We start from the raw sequence: 25,719 nt of genomic DNA on the forward strand, positions 1-25,719 counted from the left end.
TACATTCATTTGCCCAGTTATTGCTGATATCTTATATTGGAATAATGCTTTATTTTTTCCAAAATTTATAGAAATTTTTTTTATCCCTGTCATTCTCTAAATAGCAGAACCATTTTGGAAATGAGGACAATGAGTGTTAGAGATAAGAAGAGACTTATAGATGTCAGAAGCATTTAGTATAAAAATTTGACTTTTGAGTTCTTTTCTCTTTAAGCAGAAGTATCTTCTGTTATAGGCTATTATATCAATTCCTTTTTCACTTTTTGTTATTATTGCATAAAATTTTAAAAGAGTTTTGAGAAATCTTAATGTGTTTTTTGTCCTTTTCAAACATTTAAGGCTATTAACAGTACATTTTAAAATTTAGAAAACATAATTAAGGCATTCTACTTTTAAAGTATATTTAAAGATATTTAACCTATCTGCTGATTTTGTTCAGGAGCAACACAAAGAAACTTTTATTTATTAATAAGTGTTGTATGTACCTATACCTGTGTGAGAACTACAGCTAGAAATGAGTACATACTTATTTTCTTTTCAGTATTGGACATGTTATATCATCTAACTTATTGAAATTTTACCTCAAAAAACACAGCCGAAAGTTCCTATCTATGTAATTAAACAATCTTCCTTCTGTTGTTCAGTGACGTTGTAGTGTTACAGATAATTAAGTGGTAGGATCCTGGGACTAGCTCTTGGTAAGGGGTTTAATGTCTTTAAAGTTGGCCAGATGGGATGAAGAAACTAACAAATGCTTGTTGAATTACCTCGTCCAAGATGAAGGCTTAATAGTTACGGGGGACTGACTGTTGATGAGAGGAATGGAGGCATGGGAGTACCCTGCATGAGAGGGTCTTTTTGAGAAGCCATAATGCGATTCTTCAAGCTATTTCTCAAGTTTTAAGACCCTTCTCAGGAATCTCTTTTTGACTTTAGATACACTCTTACAATGTCAGCTATCTCTAAACCAGTGGTTCTCACCCTGGGCAATTTTTGTTCCCAGGGGACATTTGACAATGTCTGAGACATTTTTATTTATCAGTTGGGAAGGTAGAGGCCATGGATGCTGCTAAGCAGCCTACAGTTCACAGAACAGCCTCCAACAACAAAGAATTATCTGCCAAAAATGTCAGTAGTGCCAAGGTTGAGAAACTCTGCTCTTAACAATAGAGTTGAATGCATGTCATAAAATAGATGGTAGAGTTTCTCAATTCTTGTGCAGTGACAAATTCCATTCCTTAATTCCTGTGTTGCTTGGTGAAGGAACATGACATAAATTACTCTTGTTTTTTTAAGTCATCATATTACCCCCAAGTAATTCATTCATTTATTCATCAAAATATATTTACTGTGTGTTTAAGGTTGTAAGGTTTAATACTTTCAAGGAGTTTATGCTACAATTGATCAATTTAATTTAATACACCAAGAAAGAATGAGCATATAGATATTGGAGTGTTATGAGGTAAAATTAAAAATAGCTACCTGTTATAAGCTTATGTAAAATAAGAGATTTTGTGACTAAAGAAGAATTTGTTTTATTGCTTTTTAGGGTATAATTAGAGCAAAACTAGTTATATTCATAAATCATTATTTCTTAATTGTGGTGATGAAGCAATGAACAAAAATGCAATAAATTAAAGGTAATAAATCTTTGATAATGTGGTAGATTTAATTGCTTACCTCTTACTGAGGCAAAACTTTAGCTATATTTTGTTGAACAGTGTCTAAATTCAGGATATGAGTTTAAGATTAGACTTTCCTCAAGAATTTTATTCCAAGAATGAGTTATTCAATGTGTCTATTGGCACTGTTAAAATATTCTAAATTAATTCCATTAAAACATGTATATGTATGTATATATGTATATATGTGTGTATGTATATATTTTAATGTAAGAGGAAAATCTTCCTTTTTACCATAATGTTAGTGTATTAAATGTAAACTTATATCTTTTCTTTCCTGAGGCATTGATTTGCTAATTTTGTTGTTTATGTTGGAATATTAGGTGCAATAGAAATGAATGAAACAAATGAACACATAGTTTCCAGAAAAATAAACACAAATGACCAGTAATCCTGTGACAATTAAAGAAATATACATTTTTTAAAAAAGAAGCTATTTCAACTACTAGATTGGCAAGGATTACGTAATTTGATAGTACCCAGTGTTGTGTAGGATATGGGAAAATAAGCCTTCTTATAAAGTCTTGGCAGAAATGTAAATTAGTATAAACTTTTGGGAGAATAATTTGGCAATATACATCAAAATTCAACTTGCAAACCTTTTAACTTAGAAATTCCACTCCTAGGACTTTAGCGTACAAGTACGCAAAGATATATGTACAAGCTTAACATATTGAGTTGGTTGGGTCTGAATCCTGACAGTATGGCTTATTACCTTTGTGAAAATGGACAGATTATTTAATCCTTTTATGCCTCATTTTCCTCAAAATGTAAAATGGTAATAATAATGGCACCCAATTCATAGTGTTGTTATGAAGATTACATGTATGAGTAAATGTGGAAAACTTAGAAGAGTTCCTGGCACATAGTAAGTTCTGTGTATTAGTATTTTTTTTTAATTGAAGTATAGTTGATTTACAATATTATGTAAGTTACAGGTGTACAATATAGTGATTCACAATTTTTAAAGTTTATACTTCACTTAGTTATTACCAAATATTGGCTATATTTCCTATGTTGTACAATATATTCTTGTAGCTTATTTTATATATAATAGTTTGTACGTTTTAATCCCCTACCCCTACACTGTCCCTCCCTACTTCTGGCTCCCCGCTTGTAGCCACTAGTTAGTTCTCTATATCTGTAAGTCTATTTCTTTTTTGTTATATTCACTAGTTTGTTATATTTTTGGATTCCACATATGAGTGATGTCATACAGTATTTGTCTTTCTCTGTCTGACTTATTTCACTTAGCAAATACCCTCCAAGTCCATCCATGTTGCTGCAAATGGCAACATTTCATTCTTTTTTATGGCTGAGTAGTATTCCATTGTATATATATACAGCATCTTTTTTTATCTATTCATCTTTGATGGACACTTCAGTTGCTTCCATGTCTTGACAATTGTCAGTAACGTGGCTATGAACATTGCGGTACATGTATCTTTTCAAATTAGCATTTTCATTTTTTCAGGTATATACCCAGGAGTGGAATTGCTCGGTCATATGGTAGCTCTATTTTTAGTTTTTTGAGAAACCTCCATACTGTTTTCCACAGTGGTTGTACCAATTGACATTCCTACCAGCAGTGTATGAGGGTTCCCTTTTTCCACATCCTTGTCAACATTTGTTATTTGTGTTCTTTTTTTGATAGCCATTCTGACAGGTGTGAGGTGATATCTTATTGTGGTTTTGATTTGCATTTCCCTGATGATTAGTGATGTTGAGCATCTTTTCATGTTTCTGTTGGCTATCTGCATGTCGTCTTTGGGAAAATGTCTATTCAGGTCTTCTGCCCATATTTTAATCAGGTTGTTTGTTTTTTTTTTTTTGATGTTGAGTTGTATGAGCTGTTTATAAATGTTGGATATTAACCCCTTATTGGTCATATCATTTGCAAATATTTTCTCCCATTCAGTAGGTTGGCTTTTTGTTTTGTTGATGGTTTCCTTTGTGATGCAAAAATCTTTAAGTTTAATTAGGTCCCATTTGTTTATTTTTGCTTTTATTTCCTTTGCTTTAGGAGACAGATCCAAAAAAGTATTTCTATGATTTATGTGAAAGAGTGTTCTGCCTATGTTTTCCTCTAGGAGTTTTATGGTTTCCTATCTTACATTTAGGTCTTCAATTCATTTTGAGTTTATTTTTGTACATGGTATTAGAGAATTTTCTAATTTCATTCTTTTATATGTAGCTGTTCTGTTTTCCCAGCACCACTTATTGAAGAGACTGTCTTTTCTGCATTGTATATTCTTGCCTCCTTTGTCATAGGTTAATAGACCGTAAGTATGTGGGGGTTTTTCTGGGCTCTCTATTCTGTTCCATTGATGTATGTGTTTGTTTTTGTGCCAATACCATACTGTTTTGACTATTGTAGCTTTGTAGTATAATCTGAAATCAGGGAGCATGATTCCTCCAGCTCTGTTCTATTTGTTTTGGCTATTTGGGGTCTTTTGTATTTCTATGTATTGGTTTTTGTTCTTGTTTTTTAAATTACTGCTTGGGGTGGTTTTGTACATTAAGGACTCTGAGCACAATGCTTAGGTTTTTCAGGGGCCTCTGGCTATGTTTGAGATCTGGAAAATTTTTGTTAATTCCAAAATATGAAAAGAAAACTGTTACAAGGTATAATATTATGTCATGTTCATTAATTATTAAATTTGGTATATACAAAAACATTTCAAACAATTTGTAGGTTAAACTTTCTCACTTATTAATATCTGTGTATGAATGAGGGTTTCTGAGAAATCACATATATATGTGTGTGTATATACACACACACACACACACACACACATATATATATAGTTTGGATAGAGACCAAGGATTATACAGGTCTCAAAACAGTGGCAAAACACTGGAAACACACTAAATATTCATCAGTAAGGGATTGGTAAATGAATTATGTTAGGTCTATACTAACCCCACAATTTTCCCATATTATTCAGGTTTTAAATAGAATAAGATAGGTTTTTATATATGCTTGTATGGAAAGATCACCAGAGTATATGATAAAAAGCAAAAACAAGTTATAGAATAACATTTATGGAATGAGTCTATTAATAAAAAAGTACATATATGTTTGTATATACATAGAACATATTTAGGAATGGAGGTGAATCAATGGGGTATGTAGGGAAGCATGTTGGGGCCAATATTTATAATAATGTTAAATAAATGTGGTTTTATTTCTCATCTGTTTGCAGTTTTATTTGAAAACTTATGTTAGCATGGCTCTCTCCAGAATATTAGCTATTTATTTTCCTTCCCATTATGTTAGTTCCTTATCCTTTCACTAAACATTTGTTCCTTAGTCACATTGCTTTATGTAGTTTTAGAATAGAACACTCTTAAAGCTCTTTTTGAAAATGCTAATATTTTATGGCCTGTGCTTCTTTTTGTTCTATATTTTTTCTTAGCCCATCTAAAAGCTCTAATGCATTAATAAAGAATGGTATTAAGGAAAACTTCAGAAACATTTTTCTTTTTGTTTTGCATTCCTTTATGTTTGTTTAAGTGATCAGTGACCCTATCCTTTGTGAAAGGTTACATTTGTTTGGAAATGAGAATCATTAATTTTTGACTTCTGGAGAATTTTTCTATAAATAGAAGTCATACTGGCAATCTGTCGGACTGCTGATTAGTAGTGACTATGAAACAAAGAAAAAATTGGATTACATTTCTCTTGGACTTTTCAGAATTCTTGGCTGGATGTCAGATGTTGTGGGTGATTTATTAACATCTTTGTTGAATGAGTGAGTGAATAAAGATGGTTTTATGGAGATATTTCGGGGAGTTTCTGAATAGCGAATCTTGTCTCTGGCTTCATATTAGGATCACTTAGGGAGCTTTAAAAAATGCTGATGCCTGGGACCTGACCCAAACCAATTAAATCAGATTTCCTGAGAGTTAGATCTAGGCATTGGAATTTTTTGTAAACTTCCCAGGTGATTTTAATGTGCAGACTGGATTAAAATATCTGCTGTATCCCGTTAAAACTTTTTGTAGAAATGTGTGTTTTACTTTCTGGGGGGAGGGTGTGTGCAAATTTTCAGAGGGCTTCTTAACCCAAAATGGCTAAGGACTACTGCTCTAGTTGAATATCTTTCATATTTGAACAATGTCTTTTTTGTTAAACTTTTCTAACTTATATTCTTCAAGTTGTATAGCATTATTGGGGAAAAATTAGCATTTTTACGGTAGTCTAACTGGAATTTCTTTTTAACTCTGTTTTTTCTTCTGATCTACCATACTTCTGGACTAGTCTTGACTTGTAAGGTATTTGAAGTTTAAAGAGATGCCCTTTCCCTGAGGTTATCTCTTTCACTTTGCTAGTCATAGAAAGATACCTGTGAATTTTTTCTTTTTTCTTTTTTTTTTAGATTCCTAAATATAGCATAAAAATTATTTTCGTTAGCAAACACTCATAAATTTAATAGTTTATATTCTTGGTTGCTCTTTATTGTATCATGTAGAGCTTTCACAAGTAAATGCATGAGATTCTGAGATTATTACACAATTAGTATTTATATCTAAAACAAGATTATACAGTGTTGCTGCCTGCCCCCTTTTCAGATTTAATGGAAATCTAATGATATAATAGTAAATGACAAAGTTACTGCATTTACCCATCTAAATATGTGCCACAAAGCATTTTTATCATACTCTCATTATTTATCTATCAGCTATAATTATAAAGGTAATACACCGCCCCCCCCCCACACATATGGAGAGAGAGAGAGGGAGGAATTCAACTCAGCTATTTGTAGGTTGTTTGTTTATCTCCTATTTATTGGAAATGTTTTTGCATGGTAGATCACTATGTGGTAGAGGGCTATTTCTCAGCCTCTGATAATTTTAGCACCTGAGATCATGCATGTGCCACCACACATGCGTTCAGGTTGTATTACCTTCAGGCTTGAATCTGAGGTTGCTTCCTTTGTCTCTATCATCTACAGCCTCTCTCCTTCCCCTCCAGCACCCCTTTGACATCTACCTCATTTTTGGGTCACCCTTCTTTGCCAAAGGCTGGAAGAGGTACTATATTTTATTGACTTTAATCATCCATTTATTAAGATTATATATGCAAATATTTCCTGTCATCTAATCACTACTTAATTGACTAACTGGGGACTCAGTAGTTTTAGTTCATCCAAATAACTTGAAAAAAAGGTCTATAAAATTTGGAACATTAGAAGAATATATTTAAGTGTCTGTTGTGTGGGTTTTGGCATTTTCGATAGATGAGGCATCAATTTGTGATCTATTGCAAACTAAAAAGCAGGGTAAATGGAATTATGAATCCATAGTTTAAGTGAGGCAAATTAAAGATAGCAAGTTGCTCCAAAATATGAACATTAACATGTGTGACAAAAGAGGAATTTTGATTAATTTTAGTACAACGGTAGAGAGTAAAGGTCCTGTTTAGTTCTTTTGTTGACTCAATTTTCTAGTTTCAAATGAGGTCTCTTTATCATAAGTTGTTATTACCTATCAGTAGGAAATATATTGGAATTCTAGAAGACTGTGTTTAACTCTCTAGTCTTATATTCTAAAGTAAAGCCTAACCTCAGGCCTCATGTTTCCCAGTACATTTAAAAAAATTTAAAGTCAGAACATGTTCAACTTTTACAGTGGAATATAAATAAGATCTCTTAATTGAAGAATGGTAATTCTCTATGTGGAAAAGTGATTATCTTGGATTTTGTGAGATATGAGTCAGCAAACTATAGCCTATAGGTCAAATCCAGCTAGCCACCTGTTTTGTGCAGTCTATGAGCCAAGACTGCTCATTACACTTTTAAATGGTTAAACAAATCAAAAGAAGAACTATATTTTTTGATATATGAAAATTATATGAATTAAACATCAGAGTACATAAATAAAGTTATATTGGAACACAGCCATGCTAATTCATTTACCTGTTGTCTATGGGTGCTTTCCTGCTACAGTGGCAGAGTTGAGCAGTTGTGACCATATATGGCATTCTCATCACTTCACACTGCTGCTTGGCATACTGTAAATCACAGTGACATGGTTATAATTCAACAGTGTTTTGAATGCCACACATATCATTGTACTACAGCATTTACTTACTTTTTATTATCAGTGCATGCATGTCATGTCAAAACAAGAAAACAAGAGAAAATGGATTTTGGATGTCACACTTTAAGACACAGTGGAGTGTGGATTATTTTGTTATTGAATTAGATGGCAAAGCATTGTGTTTATCATGCACTGGCACTATGGCTGTGCTAAAATAAATGTTGACATTATCAGACTAAGCACTCGTCTCAATATTACTGACTCACAGGAGAGCACTAGTCAGAAAAATTAAAAAAGTTAAACTGGAATACCTCATCACAGCAGACTTTCTTCAGAAAAATAAAATATGAAAATGTGGATGAAGCCACAATAAGTTTATGGGTGGCTTATTTGTTTGCCAAGCAAAGAAAGCCATTTATCAGTGGTAAATTAATTAAATAGTATTTTACTGCAGTAACTGAAGAAATATGTCGAGAGAAAATAAGTTTATGACCATTACTCTTTCAGCAAGAACATTTGCTTGAAGGGTTGAGAACATTGGGAGCTAAATCATTAGTAAATTGAAAAAACACGACAAATGATTTCAACTAAAGAATTACTTTTGATGAATAAATAGCCTGTGTGGATCAACTACAAACAAGAATATTTTCATTGAAGTTGAGAAAACACTAACTCAGTACAAACTGAAGTGGAATCTGTAAAGATGTATTTTACAACTGATGTTGTTAAAAATATGTGTGGATCAGAAACAGGTTTAGTTGAACAATTTACAAAGCTTGTGAAAATGTTAGGTGTTTAAATCCTGTGGTTATTCATTGTATTATTCAATAGTAGGCACTTTGTGGAAAATGTTGTAATCTAATCATATGGTTATTGAACCAGTAATGTCAACAGTGAACTTCATTTGCTCTCCTGGACTTGACTATCATCAATTTCACGGATTTTTGTCAGAAATTGAAACTGAATATCCTGAATTGCCTTGTCATATAGGACTTTGATGATTTAGAGCTGGTAAAGTTTTATTGTGATTTTTTTTGAGCTCAGAGTCATGATTGAAATTTTTCTGATAATCAGAATTTCCCTCAACCACTGTTATTGAACACTAAATTCTAAAAGCTTTGGAAATTAGCTATGTAATGAATTAAACCTAAAATTACAATATAATTCAGTGCTTACATATAGAACTTGTACTCCAGTAATGTCATTTAGATGACAACTAATGTTGTTTGAATCCCAGGTAATGTCAGGCAGTTTTATATACTTTTTGTACTATCAAACATTAAAACATGAAGCCAGATCACCATTCCCACCAAATTTGTAGCTGATGTATTTTTTGAGCTCAAACTACATTTCCAGCAGTGAATTTTGGATTTCGGTACAAATATTTTGACATTTCAAAATCCATTTAACTGTGCAGTTGAGGAATTCCCACATAACTTTCAATTAGAAGTGATGAATCTGCAACGTAATGACATGCTAAAAAGCATGCAATATAATTTTATAAATGCCTGCTAAGCAATAAATATTCTCAATTAAAATATGCTCATGGATTGATACTAGTATTTGGCAGTACCCATCTTTTCAAAGTGAAATACATAAAATCTCATTACATATCTTCATTTACAAGTGAATATTCTAGTGGATTTTGTTGATAACCACTAACTTTGAGTCCCAGTGAAAGGAAATAATAGCACCCTCCAAAGATTTCTGTCCTTATTAGTAGATTGGTGTTACAATAAATTGTACCCAATTATTATTATATTTTGAATTTGTCGATAAAATATTTGTGAATATTTGTTTTCTCTTTTGCTATATTAATACTTACATAATATCCTTGATTTTGCCTCATGGGGGCAAAGACTAAAATATTTACTCTCCAGACCTTTATAGAAAATGTTTGCTGACTTCTGTTGTAAGGAATGACACCAAGTTAACCCACTGGCATGTCTGAATCAACCTTATCAATTAATGGAATGACAAATAATGCAGTACTCTCACATGTTAAGCAGGACCTCGGTTTTTGTTATGTCTGTTTTTGGCTGTTTTCATTTATAATCTTAACTCGATTTTGGTCTTTGTTTAAACATATACTGCAGTTATATTGGATTGTGTTAGGCGAATACTTTTTGAGTGAGTGAGTTGGGAAGATGTGGAAATATGTAAAATGTTAGAAGGCAGATGATATGTTAGAAGGACAGTTTGGTTAAGGGAAATAAATCATAGAAGGCAGGTGGATTTTTTGTATTGAGGTGGATTAGGTTGTATATTAGGAGAAATTCACAACTTTTGCTTGGTTGGTTAGGAGCCATCCTCTTCAGTTTAATCTGTTTAATCTTGAGAAAAGCTAATAGATTTGTGACATGGGAGAGAAGGTCATCCATAAATTGCTATGCTGCTGCAATTGTATTTTAAGAAAGAGTTTCCAAGAAATGGTTTATTTCTTCAATTTATGTGGCAGTAATAGAGAAGAAGAGTTGTCAGAAAATTTACTTCAGACAACTGTAACCCTTATTCCACTTGGGTTTTTATTAACCCAAATGTCACAATTAATGTGACAGTATTAGGAATTTGCAATTTATAATTTTTTAGGAAGTTGGCTCTCTTTAAGAGTGCTGTATGATTTAAATAATAATAGCCAATGGTTTGAAGATATATAAAGTATTGTTATAAGTATTAGAAGCTTGTTATTATCCACAATAATTACTTTAAGCTTTTGTATCTTTTAAATACAACTAAATCTTTAAAAATTATCTAACTAATACATGTGGATGATAAAACTGCAAAATCTTACAAAAGGGTATACAGTGAAAATCAAAGTTCTCCCTTTTTTTTTGACCCTATTTCAACCTTCTAGTGTGAATTCATGAAAAAAGTTTATGTATCTTTCCAGAATGTATATACAAGCATATGAATGTATATAAATTGTATTCTTAAGTGGAGTTATTCTATGCATACTCTTGCATCATCTACTTTTCTTAACATATATGAAATCTTCTTAATAGTGTACAGTGTTTTCCTGCTTTCATGTATGTAACATAATTCATTTAATTAATTAATTTATTTATTTTTTAATTAATTATTTATTTATTTATTTTTGGCTATGTTGGGTCTTTGTTTCTGAGCGAGGGCTTTCTCTAGTTGTGGCAAGCGGGGACCACTCTTCATCGCGGTGCGCGGGCCTCTTGCTATCGCGGCCTCTCTTGTTGCGGAGCACAGGCTCCAGACACGCAGGCTCAGTAACTGTGGCTCACGGGCCCAGTTGCTCTGCGGCATGTGGGATCTTCCCAGACCAGGGCTCGAACCCATGTGCCCTGCATTGGCAGGCGGATTCTCAACCACTGCGCCACCAGGGAAGCCCTAATTTAGTTATTTATTGATGGACATTTATGTTATTTCTACTGTAGTTTTTTTTATTGCCAGCGGCAGATGCAGGTTCTGTCGAGCCTGAAGCTTACAAAATTTGGAGGGGAGGAACATCTAACAGAAAAACTATACAAATTTGCAAATATAAAGTTAAGTATGGGGCCTTGGAATCTATCATGCAGGTGAGGTTTCTGAAGGTTATGTGTCATTAGCATCATAGTAAATTCACCTTTGGTTATTGCGAGTGTAAGTAGTGGCACAATAAACATCCTTGTATTTACAGCTTTGCACACTTGTTGAAGCATATATATTGGATAAATTTTATGAGGTGGAATTACTAAGATGGAGAATATTAGTTGTTAAGATCATGGACTTAGAGTTTAAGCTGCCTGGGCTCTAATACCAGGTCTTCCACATACCAGCTCTGTGAACTTGGACAAGATCCTTAACCTCTCTGTACTTCAGTTCCTCATATGATAATGAAAATAATATTAATAGTTTTGTTATAAGACTGATGTGAATTTAAGTGCTATTTCTAAAGTGCTTAAAACTGTGCTTGTCAGTCAGTACATGTTAAGTATTATGTCAGTTTTGTGAGTTTTTTAAATGAGATAGTGTCATTTTATGACATTTAAATACTTGCATCATGATTGTTTAAGTATACCATGATATCTAATTTAAAAATTTAAATAAGCCTTTTGAACTGTTACTGTTATATTTGTGTACAGAACATATACAACAATGACATCATGGTAAATAGTTCTTTGAAATTTGCAAACTATTTTTACGTTTATTAAGTCATCTATATATAACCTGTGTATACTGGAATGTTTTTCTCTTAATCCATTCTGCTCCAGGTGGAGAAAAGGGACAATATTTTCCCCATGTAATTCCATTCTTCTGAATCTTCTTTGTCTTTTCTACTTTGAATTTGCAACCATGGGTCTGTAGAGATTTAGAAATATTAAGAAATTTTGACTTCAAAGGCTTATCTTTGCTCAATTTTTTTATTTAAGAAGACTTTGTATAAAGCTCAGCTATGGTTTGTTTGCGCTAAGGCTGTAAAAAATTAAAGCCTCAAGAAGGGGTACTATTTTTTTTGACATGATCAAGAGCGAGATAAAGTAGAGGAAACTAATATTATTATTCCTTTTTCTCTGATCTTCTCCTTCCCTTTTTCTTGTCTCCTTTCTTTCTTCCTCCAGCCTTCATTGCTCAGTGTAACAGGTAGTAAATTCTAGCTAACATAACAGACCTGCCAGAGAACAGAAGTCTTACTAGCTCTTCTAGGCCTTTGTTTTAACTTCTAGGACCTTTCCAGCTCTTTAGAGAATCTAATAAGCTGGTGGTAGTTTTCTTTCTCTTTCTGGGTTAAAATTGTTTTAGCACAAATCAGAAATTTGAAAAGAAATCACGAGTACCACCTCATTCTTCTCACAAATGAGCTGACATGTGTATACCACAAGTTGAGCATATACAAAACTTCATATTTAATTCCTCATTGAAAGCTTATATGATATTTTTCAGAAGGCTGAATGATTGCTAAAGGAAGTAGAAAGTATTAGCAGATTTGGATTTTAATATACTTGGCTAGAATTGCCACGTGCCAGTGATCTCTGATAGAGGGAGTTAGGCAGTCTAAGGTGGTTTAAACAGTGGATCAGGACTCTCTGGCTTTCACCTCATTCCTCCCTTCTTACGCCATTTCAAAGTAAAAAGAGGGCAACACTACAATTAACTACAGTAACTATGATGTTCACCACAATCAAGTGTCTTCCCTTGAATTTTTCCAAGTGATAAATATGAAGAAATCAATAGTAAAACTCCTCATTTTTTGCTTCCTTTTAAATCTGTGGTGATATTATTACTGTCATGTCACATCAAATCAACATGTATGTGTGTGTGTATGTGTGTGTATATGTGTGTGTATAGAGACATACTGTTTTGTTTGCATCAAGAATAACGAAGCCATGCAAGCTTATGTTAATTTCTCATGGAACTGAAATCCGTCACATTTCCAAAAAGTTAAAGTTCTTGGAAATGACACTGTTGTAAAGGGAAAAACAACATCTAATTATGAATGGCTCCTCTACTTTTGATGTAGCATTCTTGCAATTTCTTTACTTTACTTGTCCTTAATTAGGAATAATGTATAAATAATATAACCTGTTCTTGAGTTTTATTTAAAATACACTCAATCCTACCTCTGCCTTGAGAGCAGTGTTAATTTTTGCATCCAATGTTAACAAAATATTCTTTAAAAAAGTAGAAGACAATTTTTTTTTTTTTTGGCTGTGCCACGTGGCCTGTGGGATTGTAGTTCCCCGACCAGGGATCGAACCTGGGTCCTCTGCAGTGAAAGCATGGGGTCCTAACCACTGGACCGCCAGGGAATTCCCTAGAAGACAAAATTTAAAGTTACTTTTCAGAAAAATATTTCTTACGAAACTAGTAAAATTGGTTAATAATATACAGTTACATTTATAGGGAATATGCTATGCTTCCAAATCCATGTTAGGAAGTTTAAAACTATTCATCATAGTTACAGAAACCCTTTAAATTAGATATTAATTTACGTTTTATTAGGGAAGAAAATGGAAGTTTAGAAAAGCCAAGTAAATATTGAACGTGAAGGTGTCTGCTTCTAGACCTGTTGTCTGTTATACCAGAGTAAGGTGCTTTACAAAATGCAGTAGAGGTGTAGAGTTATAAACACAAATAATTCTCTTTATCTGATGTAGAAAGGTAAAGTGATTAGCTTGATGATAAAATGTTTGCATGAAAGGAGTCAACACTGTACTAATGACATCTATATACAGAGGACTAAAGCTTCCCTCACTGCACCACTGCAGTAGGGGTTCATATATCAGTTTAGCCCATATGGTGGGTGAAAGTCATAAATTGTGCTGTTCCCACATTGAGGTAGCTCTTTGGTTTCACTTTCTAGATATTTCAGAAAGATTGGAATCAGGAGAGCCTTGGGAGTTATTAGGGAATTGCAGAAAAAAGCTTAATGTGTGAACTCATGAGAAGAACAGGACATAGAGAACTGAGTTGAGCACATACTGTGTGCAAGACACTGTGCTAAGTGTAAGGGATGTGCTGTGAAGAGTAAGCCATGGTGCCTGCATCTTACAGTTTGGTGGGACTATGTATTTATTTCAGGATGGAGCAGAGAATATGGTACAGTGAGAAGAACTGAGAAGAAACTAGGGAAAGAAACAGTAATAGTCAAAGAGAGGAAAGAAGAAGAAGAGAGGGTTGGAAGAAAAAAGGTCGATGTCTCTTCTACTAGAATGTAAGTTTCCTGAAGCCAAACTTGTTTACTGTTGTATCCCTAGTGTCTAGGAGCATGCCTGACACAAAGGTATGCGCTTAGTAAACACCTGTTTAGATGAATGAAGGAAGAATTGAGAAGAGAGGTGAATGGAAAATTGAGCAGGAAGAAAAGAAGAGAATAGAGAAAGGTATAGGAGAGAGAAGTAAAAGAACAGAAGAGAAGAAAGTGATAAAGAGAGGGAAAGAGCTTTCTATCAAATTCAGCTTTGATGCAACATGGCCAAGGCAATAGTGAGAAGCTTGTCTTTATTACCTCTAGACTGGAGTTAGGACGGGTACAGAGGTAGGGTCCTGTGTTCCAGACTTTCATGTGGATTAAATGAGATTATATATAGGGCAGAGTTTTATAAAGAGCAAAGCATTATGTGTGAGTATTATTTACTTATGTATTTATAGTTGTTAATAAGTAGCTTGAAGCCAGAAGTTGAAATGTAGGTTTCTTGAGAATGACCTCTAATTTTAATACAGTAATGCTTTCTGTGTCTAGTAGTCAGGATATGAACTATTCTACAAAACTGAATTTTCCTGATAATCAAAGCTTATGTTGCCATCAAATTCAACAAAATAATTTTACCAGATTTGATGTATGTCTCTTGTAAATATATATATATTCTTAAAAAAATGCCTATCTAATTTAACCTTTCCCTTATGATTCTGGATCATTATTATAAGCATCATTGATTATGTTTTGCTGTAATATATTACTGCCCTCAGAAACCTGTTGAGATTTATTATGTTGCTTAACTCTAAACATAGATGAAGTAATCTGGATTACTATTTTCTGAGTTCTTCTGATTATGTCTCGTGGTTTTTCTGCCTCTTCTATCTCTATTACCTATTATTTAATAGTGTAAAAATCAAATTAATTTTTGTTATGAGATTTAAATAATATAGATAAATATAAAGTAAAATACGAGAGGCTTTTTTTGTCCTTAAATCACGCTCTATTCCAATCCCAAATCCCTCAGAGTGATGATGAAAGTTTGGTCTGTAGTAACCTGGGTTTTCTCCACATATAAATACATACATAGTGTATTAATCTGCTACGGCTGCCATGATAAAATACCATGAACGGGTGGATTAATCAACAGCAATTTACTTCTCATTGTTCTGGATGTTAGAAGTTCCAGATCAAGGTGCTGGCCAGTTTGGGTCCTGGTGAAATTCTTTTCCTGGGTGTAGACTGCTGCCTTCTTGTGTACTCACATGACCTCTTCTTTGCCTGGGATTGGAGAGAGAGAGAGCATGAGTGAACCCTCTGGTGTCTCGTCTAAGGACACTAATCCCATCATGAAGTCTCCACCCTCACCAACTCATCTAACCCTAATTACCTCCCAAAGTTCCCCTCTCCAAATACCATCACTTTGAGGGTTAGGATTTCAACATATGAATTTTGAGGGAATACAATTCAGTCAGTAGCACATATACACATACATTTATTTCAATATAAATGGAACCATGCTATATGTATTTTTCAGCATCATGCCTTTTAATTTAAGACTTTGCCTTGGAAGAATGTTTTATTTGTGTACCTCATTCTTTTTAGTGACTCTATGCTATTCTGTATCTTAAATGTATTAAAATTTATTCAGCTATTCCCCTGTTGATGAACATTTAAATATTTTCTAGTTTTTTGTTTTATAAACAGTGTTATAACAAACATCTTCATATGGACTAATTGTGTGCACTTTGTAAAGTATTTTGGTAAGACAGATTTTTAGATGGTCAAAGAATATTCTAATTTGAAGTTTGAGAGACAATTCCAAGTTGACCACTAAAAAATTTGTGCTAGTTTTGTCACATCAATAGGGTATGTGTCTTCCTTCCTTCCTCCCTCCCTCTCTCCCTCCTTCCCTGTATTTTGAGTTGTTCTGATTATGTCTCATAGTTTTTCTACCTCTTCTATCTCTATTACGTATTATTTAATAGTTTAAAAATCATATTCATTTTTGTTATGAGATTTAAATAATATAGATAAATATAGAGTTAAATATGAGAGGCTTTTTTGTCCTTAAATCACCCCCTATTCCATCCCATACCCCTTCCATCCTTCCTATATCTCCTTCCTTCCTTCCTTCCTTCCTTCCTTCCTTCCTTTTTCTTTCTTTCTTACTACAATATTGAGAATAGTGAATATGATCACTTTTTTGCGCTTGTCAATTTAGTAGGTGAAAAATAACTTACTATTCATTTAATTTGCAGATTTTTTTTTTGTGGTTCAGGTTGTAAATATTTCTGTGTGCTTACTGATCATTTGAATTTTTCTTGATGAACTTCCTGTTGTGGTTTTTGTCCATTTTCATAGTAGGTTGACTTTTTTCTAAGAGTTTTTCTCCATGAGCTTTTGCTTGTAATTCCCAATGCAAATATTTCTTCAAAGTTTGACTTTATCATCTCTTTAACTTTAAATAAATTCAAATATTCATATACTTGGGTTATTTAATATTTTGTATGTTTTGGGTTTCATGTCTTGCTTTAAAAAGCTGAAGATAAAAATTTTAATGTGATATGATAGCTGTGTATGTATTTTTTATGATTATAGCAATTTTATTTTTCCTTTTTGTAATTGAACTATAGTTGATTTAAAATACTGTGTTAATTTCAGGTGTTCAGGAAAGTGATTCAGTTATATATATATATATATATATATTCTTTTTCAGATTCTTTTCCATTATAGGTTATTAAAGGATATTGAATATAGTTTCCTGTGCCATACAGTAAATCCTTGTTGCTTATCTATTTTATATATAGTGGTGTGTATCTGTTAATCCCATACTTCAAATTTATTCCTTCCCTCCCTTTCACCTTTGATAACCATAAATTTGTTTTCCATGTCTGTGAGTCTGTTTCTGTTTTGTAAATAAGTTAATTTTTTAGATTCCAGCTGTGTGTGTTTTTGTGGTAGAAATATTTCTATTCAGGACCAAATGCATTTTATGTAACCAAAAATTGGTCTATGGGTATATATTAATTTTATGTATTTAATTGTATTCAAATCTATATATTAATAGAAAATACCTCTATTGCAATATGTGAAAACAGAAATAGCTTGTATTAAATTACCATGTGACTGAGCCTTACTTTCTTTTCTTTAAAATAAGGATAACAGCATCTATCTCATAGGTTGTTGTGAGAATTAAATGAGATGACCTATGCAAATAATACTAGATGCCTCCTAAGTACCATTCATTATTTATACATTAGTGTATTTCATCTTCAAAACAATGCTCGGAAGCAGGTATTACAGTACCCAAAATACTAAAGAGAAAATAGATCCAATGAGCTTAAGCAAGTTGCCCAGGATCTCAGATAAAAAGTGGCAAAGCCAGATTATAAATACATGTTATTCTGAAAACAAAAATCATGGTATTTTCACTATACACTCTTCCTGGGAGATGACAGGTATTTTTTATTTTAGTCCTTTTCTCTTTCTCCGTTTTCTTTTTCTGTTTCTCTTTTGCTATTTGATGAATAAGACTCTCTAAAACAGACTGCCCAAGAGTACTCACTGTGATTATTGAAATGTTCTTTTCTCTGTCCAAAGAGGTAGCCATTAGCCACATGTGTCTGTTGAGTGCTTGAAATGTGGCTGATGCAACTGAGGAACTGAAATTTTACTCTTAATTAATTAATTAAATTTATATTTTTATATGCATTAACTTTTTTTTAACATCTTTATTGGAGTATAATTGCTTTACAGTGGTGTGTTAGTTTCTGCTTTATAACAAAGTGAATCAGCTATACATATACATATATCCCCATATCTCCTCCCTCTTGCATCTCCCTCCCACCCTCCCTATCCCACCCTTTATGGTGGTCATAAAGCACGGTGCTGATCTCCCTGTGCTATGTGGCTGCTTCCCACTAGCTATTTTACATTTGGTAGTGTAAAATTACATGCGGCTACTGTTTTGGACATTGCAACCTTAGACGTATGAATGCTTTTTTTTTTGTATGTATAAAGTGAGTGTAATTAATGTATTGATTGATAATGAGGAAACTGTTCATTCTAGGTTGAAAACTTTAGCAGAGGAACTTATACAGACACAGCAGATGCTTTTAAATAAGGAGGAAGCTGTCCTGGAGCTAGAGAAGAGGATTGAGGAATCTTCTAAGACCTATGAAAAGAAGTCTGAGTGAGTAAAACAAAAATAATTTGAAGGAAGAAAGTTTAATTGATGTAATTTTACAGAAATACTTCAGTTACATGGAATTATGGACGTGTAATTTCTAGAAGCTGAAATTTCATGTTAAGTATAAAACTGTGTATGGTTGAATTACTTTCTAGGACTCTAGAAGAGTGATTTTGTGTTTTTATCAATATAGTGTACTGATCATATGTCTCAATGTTTTAATGGTTTGAACTATTTTCTGAAAAACCCTGTTAAAACCTGTCTTTACTCCCCCTCATCAAAGTCTACCAGATTCACTGTGAATTCCTTGTTAAGAAAGTGACAGACCAGTATTATCTAGAAACTGGTTTCTACTGTGTTAGAAGGAAGCAAATAAACTTACTAAAAAAACAGTCTGTTTCACCTATAAAAATCCTTCTGATATTTGCTCTGCTGTTTTTGTCTTACTGTTGTTTTTCTTGCTGATTTCTGGATCTGTAAATATTTTCATGGACCCTCTGACTTTACTTGTTTTGCTATACTCTTGTTTTTACTGATTTCAATAATTATGTTTTCTACTGTATTAAGGTTTAAATTTTGATCTAAAATTTAAAATTTCTAATCTGACTTTGGTCATTGTTTGCATCTCCAACAGGGGTTACTGGTATGGTTTCTCTAATCCTAGACTAGAATATATAAATTTCTTGCTATCATACTTTCCCAATTGGTGTGATTTGCCAAGACTTTCAAGGATTGTGATGTGTAGCATTTGTCTGGTCTATACTTGCTCTTACTTTCTACACAACTTTTCAAATATTTTCTGCTTCTCTCAAATTTCTGATCCTGTTATATACCCCATCATAGTCAGCAGATGAACCTCTCCTACATTACAGAAAAAATTAGAATCATTAAGTGGCAAGTACCTTATTTTCTAGATATTTTAGATACCTAAATGCACCACGTTTGTACCTGTTCTCTTTCCTAACTTCCATAGAGGACCTGTTCCTTGTCCTGTTTATTTCTTGTGCCTATTTTTATATCTCATCATCTCTTACTTTCCCAGAAATTTTACATTGTTTTATATATTATGTTCACCTTTTCTTCTCAACTGTGTCCTGTGTTCACTTTTTAAATATTCTTAAGTTTTGACTCCTGAAAATAATCTCTACCTTTCTGACCACCCTAGATAACCTGTCTTTAATCTTCATCTTTTCCCTCAATTACTGTCTTTGCCTTCTGTTTTCTTAGTCAAACTTGTTCTAAGAGTGCTAATGAGCACTCATTTCCTCACTCTCACTTAGTACTTAACCCACAGATATCTGGCTTCTGCCCTGTCACCGTTGAAATAGGTAGATATCTATAAAATCATCAGTGACCTTTATATTGCTAAATTTAGCAATTATCTTACTTGACTTCCTCACAGTATCTTTGTTGACTTCATTTCCCTTGGCCTTTGGGACCAAGGTGACAGATCTTACTTCTCTCTTTCTGGCCATTCCTTCTTTGTAAACTCATCCTCCCCACTCAGCCAGTATATTTTGGAGTTACCCAAGGCATGGCCCTAGGCTATGTCATTCTCCTCTCTGTACTCTATCTCTAGGTGATCCCCTGAAGATGACTCATGTATATTACTCTCGCTCAGATTTCCTCTCTGAACTCTATGGCCGTGTAATCAGTTGCCTAGTTGACATGCCTCCTTGGATGCCTTAGAAGTACACTAAATTTCTCATATCTAAGGCTGAATTAAAAATCCCTTCAATATAACCCAACCCAACCCAATGCAACCTAGTTCACTCTTAGTATTTTTTAAAATTTCAGTGAATGGCAACACCATCTATCCTATTGTACAACTCAGGGTATTAGGAGCCTGCTTCTCCCACTTATACTATGGCTTTTATTACAACTTGGTGTTAAATGTCATATTGAAATTGATGAGCCTTTTAAAGGTGAGAACAGGAAAATTTGATTTACTCTGGATATTCCTTTAATAAATCTGGAAATTTTCAGTATTGCATCAACAGAAGACTCTATTGGGATTATAAAAATAAAATTTATCAACCATTGCACATATAAAGTTAAAAAAAATTATCTTTTGTTTTTCTCTGTTTGCTAGTAAATCTCTTCAGATGACCAAGTAGTTGTACGTTTTACAGTTTTGTACATGTGCACATTGTAAGTGACTCCTGTTTTATAATTTAGCAGATATAAAGAAATACAGTAGGATAGCTGACCCTCTCACCAGCATGTCTGAGTTGCTGGGGGAGGCAGTACTTAAGTGTTGTCTTACCGTGGAAGTTGTAGATTCTTTGATTTTTTTGGTATGTTCTCTTGACTCACATCTTCGATTCTCTCTTCATCTACATAATCAGTGTGATCCACATTCCTCCACCTACTTGTATTTATCAGAAGATGAGAATGGACATAGAGGAGAGGAAGCTTAAAGGGTGATGGACATATGGGAAATAACATCTCTTGAGTTCGTACTCTGTTCCACATACTATGCTAGATGTTTTATATATGTTAATTCACTGAATGTTATCTTCACTATGCTTCCTGTGTAATTACCTGGATTTTACCTTTAAGACTTAGAGAATTTAGATAACTTACTTAGGATCACATACCCAGTAAGTGATAGAAAATGCATGAGTTTCTGACTCCAAGGTTTCTGTCTGTTTGATCACAGCAATTGCTTGATCTTACGATTTTAACAGTGTTCTTAGGAGAATAAATTAGAAGGGATAAGTATGTCAAGCAGTTCAGGGAATGAGTCCTGTTTAACCCAAGTTCTGTCACCCCTTTGTTATTCATGGAGTTTTTATTGTTAGCTTCAGGGTATAATCTTGAAGATGTTAAGCATATGTATATAACTAAGTAGTCATTGTGAAATCTCATTAATTTAGACATTGGTAGGGTTGAAGTTTGTCTTTGAATCATGTTAAAATATTTTGCTAAACAAATAGTCTGAAAGGGATTCTAGGGTAAATGTTTGCATTTCATTTTCTTAATATTTCTTAAACATTTCCATTTTTTGTGTGTATATGTAAATATATATGTCTACATATATTTATTTAAATATATGATTAAAAGCAATTTTTATCTAGTTTCAAAAATATTTATTTTTACTCTGCAGACTTTTTTAGCTTCATATACCATGTTAGTTAAAAGTAATAAAACAGGGACTTGCCTGGTGGTACAGTGGTTAAGAATCCCCCTGCCAACGCAGGGGACACGGGTTTTATCCCTGGTCCGGGAAGATCCCACATGCCACGGAGCAACTAAACCCATGCGCCACAACTACTGAGCCTGCACTCTAGAGCCCACGAGCCACAACTACTGAACCCACGTGCCACAACTATTGAAGTCTGTGCGCCTAGATCCCGTGCTCCGCAGCAAGAGAAGCCACCGCAATGAGAAGCCCGTGCACCGCAATGAAGAGTAGCCCCCACTAGCCACAACTAGAGAAAGCCCGTGCACAGCAACGAAGACCCAACACTGCCAAAAATAAATAAATAAATAAAAACTAAAAGTAACAAAACAAACAAAACTACATTTTTTCCAAATACTAAAAATATCCTATATTAGATAATTTACATTCTTAAATTATTTCTAAATTAATGGAATTATGTGAATGTTTACTTAATAGAAATAGCATTTGTATTCCTATGAAAATATAACATATGAGGGACTAATGTTAAAACCTTTAAATTTAGGTTTAACATAAATTTCTCCAAAACATCTTATAATAACAGTGAAAAAATAAACTATATGAGAAATCATTTGATAGCTTTGAGTCCTATAATTGGATAATATAAAGTGAAAAATGAACTTAAAGAATGGTTTTTATGTGACATTAAATTCACACTAAGAAGCACAGAGTTTTAGCTTATATAAATGATGCAGTTGCAGTACAGCTATTGCAAAATTTTATTTAAAAAATAGGGTGAAAGGAATAAAACCAACCATTTGAAATGGTATAATTTTAATAGAACACAAAGCGTCACTCTAGTATACATATCTTTACTCATTACTTCCAAAGCATATTTATTCAAATGGAAATAATATCCATCTTCTCCTGATCTATGATCCTTGACTACTATATTAGAAATAGTTTATGGGAAAATATACCAAGCAAATGTCATTTATGAGTCATTGGCATAAAGAGCTGGTAATGTTACTATTGGTTTTAATGCTTGATTTGATTTCCAAAAAGTGAATGATTATTCAGTTTTGTATTGTGCTGTACCGTTATCACCCAGTACTTAAAAATACTTTGTACATTATAAAATCATAACTCTTAGAGCCATGCAAAATCTTAAGAGATCATCTGATTCAACCTCCTGGTCTTTCAAATTATGTGACATCTGAGGGCCAGAAATTTTAAGAGACTTGCAAAGATTCACATCTAGCTTGTAGTGAAGGTAATACTTGAACCATCTGGAGTATTGTTCTGGTTTGAAAACTCAGGTACCTTTTATTTTTGTCTCAGAATTTTTAGATTATATCCACTAGGTGCTATGAATACAGTGAAAGGTAAGACACATATGGTCACATGTCTCATGAAGCTTACACTTTTGTAGAGTAGACCAGTACAAAACAGGAAATTAACAATTGTGATAATTGCTGTGAAACAAGGAGTTCAGATAGAAGAATAACAGAGGAGTACCCACTTAAGATAGGTAGTCAGGGGTCTTCTAGGAAATGGCATTTTTGCTGAGACCTGAAGGACAGAAAGTGCTCTCCAAGTGAAGAATGCATGGAAAAGAGTAGTCAGAAATAGGGAGTAAATAGCACCTGCATAAGTCCTGATCCCTTCAATGTTTTAAATTTATTTATAGCTTCCTGTGCATCTTGTATTATATAATCATGCATTTATTATAATTTTCTTCTTCTTGAAATATTTATAGCTTTTTTACTCAATGGTGTTATAAGCATATAAAATAATTATAGTGTGTTACATAGTGATTATAACAGTATTGTTTAAAAAGTAATTATTGAACAAAAGCAAGATGTTAATGTATTTAGTAGGTCCTTGTTGATTGTGGTTTTTTTTTAAAATTTTATTTATTTATTTATTTATTTATTTTTGGCTGTGTTGGGTCTTCGTTTCTGTGCGAGGGCTTTCTCCAGTTGCGGCAAGTGGGGGCCACTCTTCATCGCGGTGCACGGGCCTCTCACTATCGTGGCCTCTCTTGTTGCGGAGCACAGGCTCCAGACGCGCAGGCTCAGCAATTGTGGCTCACGGGCCCAGTCGCTCCACGGCATGTGGGATCCTCCCAGACCAGGGCTCGAACCCGTGTCCCCTGCATTGGCAGGCAGACTCTCAACCACTGCGCCACCAGGGAAGCCCTGATTATCTGTTTTATATATAGTAGTGTGTATATGTTAATCCCAAACTGCTAACTTATCCCTCCCCCCCACCTTTCCCCTTTGGTAGTCATAAGTTTGTTTTCTAAGTCTGTGAGTCTGTTTCTGTTTTGTAAATAAGTTCATTTGTATCACTTTTTTAGATTCCACATATAAGTGATATATGATATTTGTATTTGTCTGACTTACTTCACTTAGTATGATAATCTCTAGGTCTATCCAAATTGCTGCAAATGGCATTATTTCATTCTTTTTTATGGCTGAGTGATATTCCCTTCTATGTATTTCCTAATTCTTGGCGTTAGGATAGTGTCTCAGAATGTCTAAGTGATTGTTGATATGACATAATAGATATTTAGAACTCCTGAAGAAGAATTTAAAAAGGCCTATTTCTAAAACAGATTATTTAGGAACCCAAGGTATATGAGATGATAAAAGCCTCACGTTACCACAGGAAGCAGCAGCAGCAGTGAAACTTTTTTTTTTTTTGGCCACGCTGTGCGGCCTGTGGGATCTCAATTCCCCAACCAGTGATTGAACCCGGGCCACGACATGGGTGAAAGCACTAAACCCTAACCACTAGACCACCACTAGACTGCCAGGGAACAACCAGTGATACATATTTTTTTTTTTTTTTTATAAGGTTGGCTTTTTTTTTTTTAATTTATTTATTTATTTTTGGCTGTGTTGGGTCTTCGTTTCTGTGCACGGGCTTTCTCCAGTTGCGGCGAGCGGGGGCCACTCTTCATCGCGGTGCGCGGGCCTCTCACTGTCGCGGCCTCTCTTGTTGCGGAGCACAGGCTCCAGACGCGCAGGCTCAGTAGCTGTGGCTCACGGGCCTAGCCGCTCTGCGGCATGTGGGATCTTCCCGGACCGGGGTACGAACCCGTGTCCCCTGCATTGGCAGGCGGATTTCTAACCACTGCGCCATCAGGGAAGCCCGATACATATTTTTAAATTAAATTTTAATGGAGATAATTACAGATTGGCATGTAGTTGTAAGAATTAATACAGAGAGATCCCATAAACCCTTTACTCAGTTCCCCTTAATGGTAGCATCTTGCAAAGCTATAATATAATATCATAATCCAGATATTAACATTGATACAGGCATGATATGGAACATTTTCATCACTGCAAGGATCCCCCATTTTGTACTTTTATAGCTACACTGCCTTCTATCTCCCACCCCCTCCTTAACCCCTGGCAACCATTAATCTATTTTCCATTTCTATAATTTTGTCTTTTCAAGAATGTTATATAAAATGGAATCACACTGTATGTAACCTTTTGAGATTGTCTTTTTACATTTATCGTAATTCTCTGGAGATTCATCCAGGTACTTTCATTCCTTTTTACTCTTATGCAGTATTCCATGGCACGTGTATTAGTTTCCTAGGACTGCCATTTTGAAGTACCACAAACCGGACAGCTTAAAAAAAGACATAAATTTATTCTCTGACAGTTCTGGAGGCCAAAAGTCTGAAGTAAGGTGTTGGCAGGCTGGTTTCTTCTGGGCTCTAAGGGAGATTCTGTTCCATGCCTTTGTCCTAGCTTCTGCTGATGGCCGGCAGTTCTAGGCATTCCTTGGTTTATAGAAGCATCACTCCAATCTCCACCTCCATCTTCATATAGTGTTCTGCCTGTGTGGTCTCTTCTCTGTATCCAGATTTTCTTCTTCTTACAAGGACATCAGTCATGGATTATGGGCCCAACCACTCCAGTATGACCTCATCTTAACTAATTACATCTGCAACAACCCTATTTCCAAAAAGGCCACATTCTGAGGTTCCTGGGGTTAGGATTTGAACATA

The 25,719-nt window shown here is 34.0% G+C and overlaps 1 protein-coding gene across 5 annotated transcripts in view; it reads left to right on the plus strand.

Moving 5' to 3' along the window:
- The window catches only part of FER (FER tyrosine kinase), a 467,575-nt gene that overhangs the window by 131,485 nt on the left and 310,371 nt on the right, over nucleotides 1–25,719 (plus strand). For all 5 annotated transcript variants that reach the window (XM_057540547.1, XM_057540548.1, XM_007192081.3 and 2 more), the window contains one exon: nucleotides 18,443–18,565. In XM_057540547.1, the coding sequence (XP_057396530.1) occupies nucleotides 18,443–18,565 (123 nt within the window). The remainder of the gene's footprint in view (nucleotides 1–18,442; nucleotides 18,566–25,719) is intronic.

This window comes from Balaenoptera acutorostrata, chromosome 2, assembly GCF_949987535.1.
Source record: "Balaenoptera acutorostrata chromosome 2, mBalAcu1.1, whole genome shotgun sequence".
NCBI classification, from domain to species: Eukaryota; Metazoa; Chordata; class Mammalia; order Artiodactyla; family Balaenopteridae; genus Balaenoptera; species Balaenoptera acutorostrata.